At 41.9% G+C, this 451-nt stretch overlaps 1 protein-coding gene across 1 annotated transcript in view; it reads right to left on the bottom strand.

Moving 5' to 3' along the window:
• The window catches only part of LOC119594328 (medium-chain acyl-CoA ligase ACSF2, mitochondrial-like), a gene marked incomplete at its 5' end in the record, with an annotated part of 5,720 nt that overhangs the window by 3,534 nt on the left and 1,735 nt on the right, over window positions 1–451 (bottom strand). Inside the window, 1 exon segment of the mRNA XM_037943386.1 lies at window positions 74–174. Within this exon segment, the coding sequence (XP_037799314.1) occupies window positions 74–174 (101 nt within the window).

Raw genomic sequence — 451 nt, 5'->3', positions numbered from 1 at the left:
TATCCCCGATAGTCGATACCAAGAACAATAATATCAACAACATTCAGTTAGCAACTTGACTCATCTAACTTACTCTGACGTTTTGAATTTCTCGTCACACACAATGCCTTTGACGCCGACTTTGTTGAGGCAATATTCGAGTTCATTGGGACGGTAGGCGGGGTTGATGTTCACCTGTGAATTGCAATTATTGATTAGTGGTCATTGGCAATTGCTGAATGTTGCAAGATGGTATCTAAACGTTTGTCGGTGCGCTCGTGTATTCATCTGTGACTGTAATACCTTCAGTTGTGCAAAGGGTAAAGTATGACGGCTAATTTTGGTTGAATAGACCTGTAACTGGGTCGCGATGTAGGAGAAAGTGTGGGCCCGGGGGAGAAAGAGATCCTATTCAATAGCCGTTTTTGGATTTTTTATATCTTTCAAATTTATCAGCCGTGTGTGTGTGTGT

This window comes from Penaeus monodon, chromosome 33 (genome assembly GCF_015228065.2).
Source record: "Penaeus monodon isolate SGIC_2016 chromosome 33, NSTDA_Pmon_1, whole genome shotgun sequence".
Classification (NCBI taxonomy): domain Eukaryota; kingdom Metazoa; phylum Arthropoda; class Malacostraca; order Decapoda; family Penaeidae; genus Penaeus; species Penaeus monodon.
The sequence above is the reverse complement of the archived record's forward strand: the minus strand, read 5'-3'. Positions and strand labels throughout refer to the sequence as shown.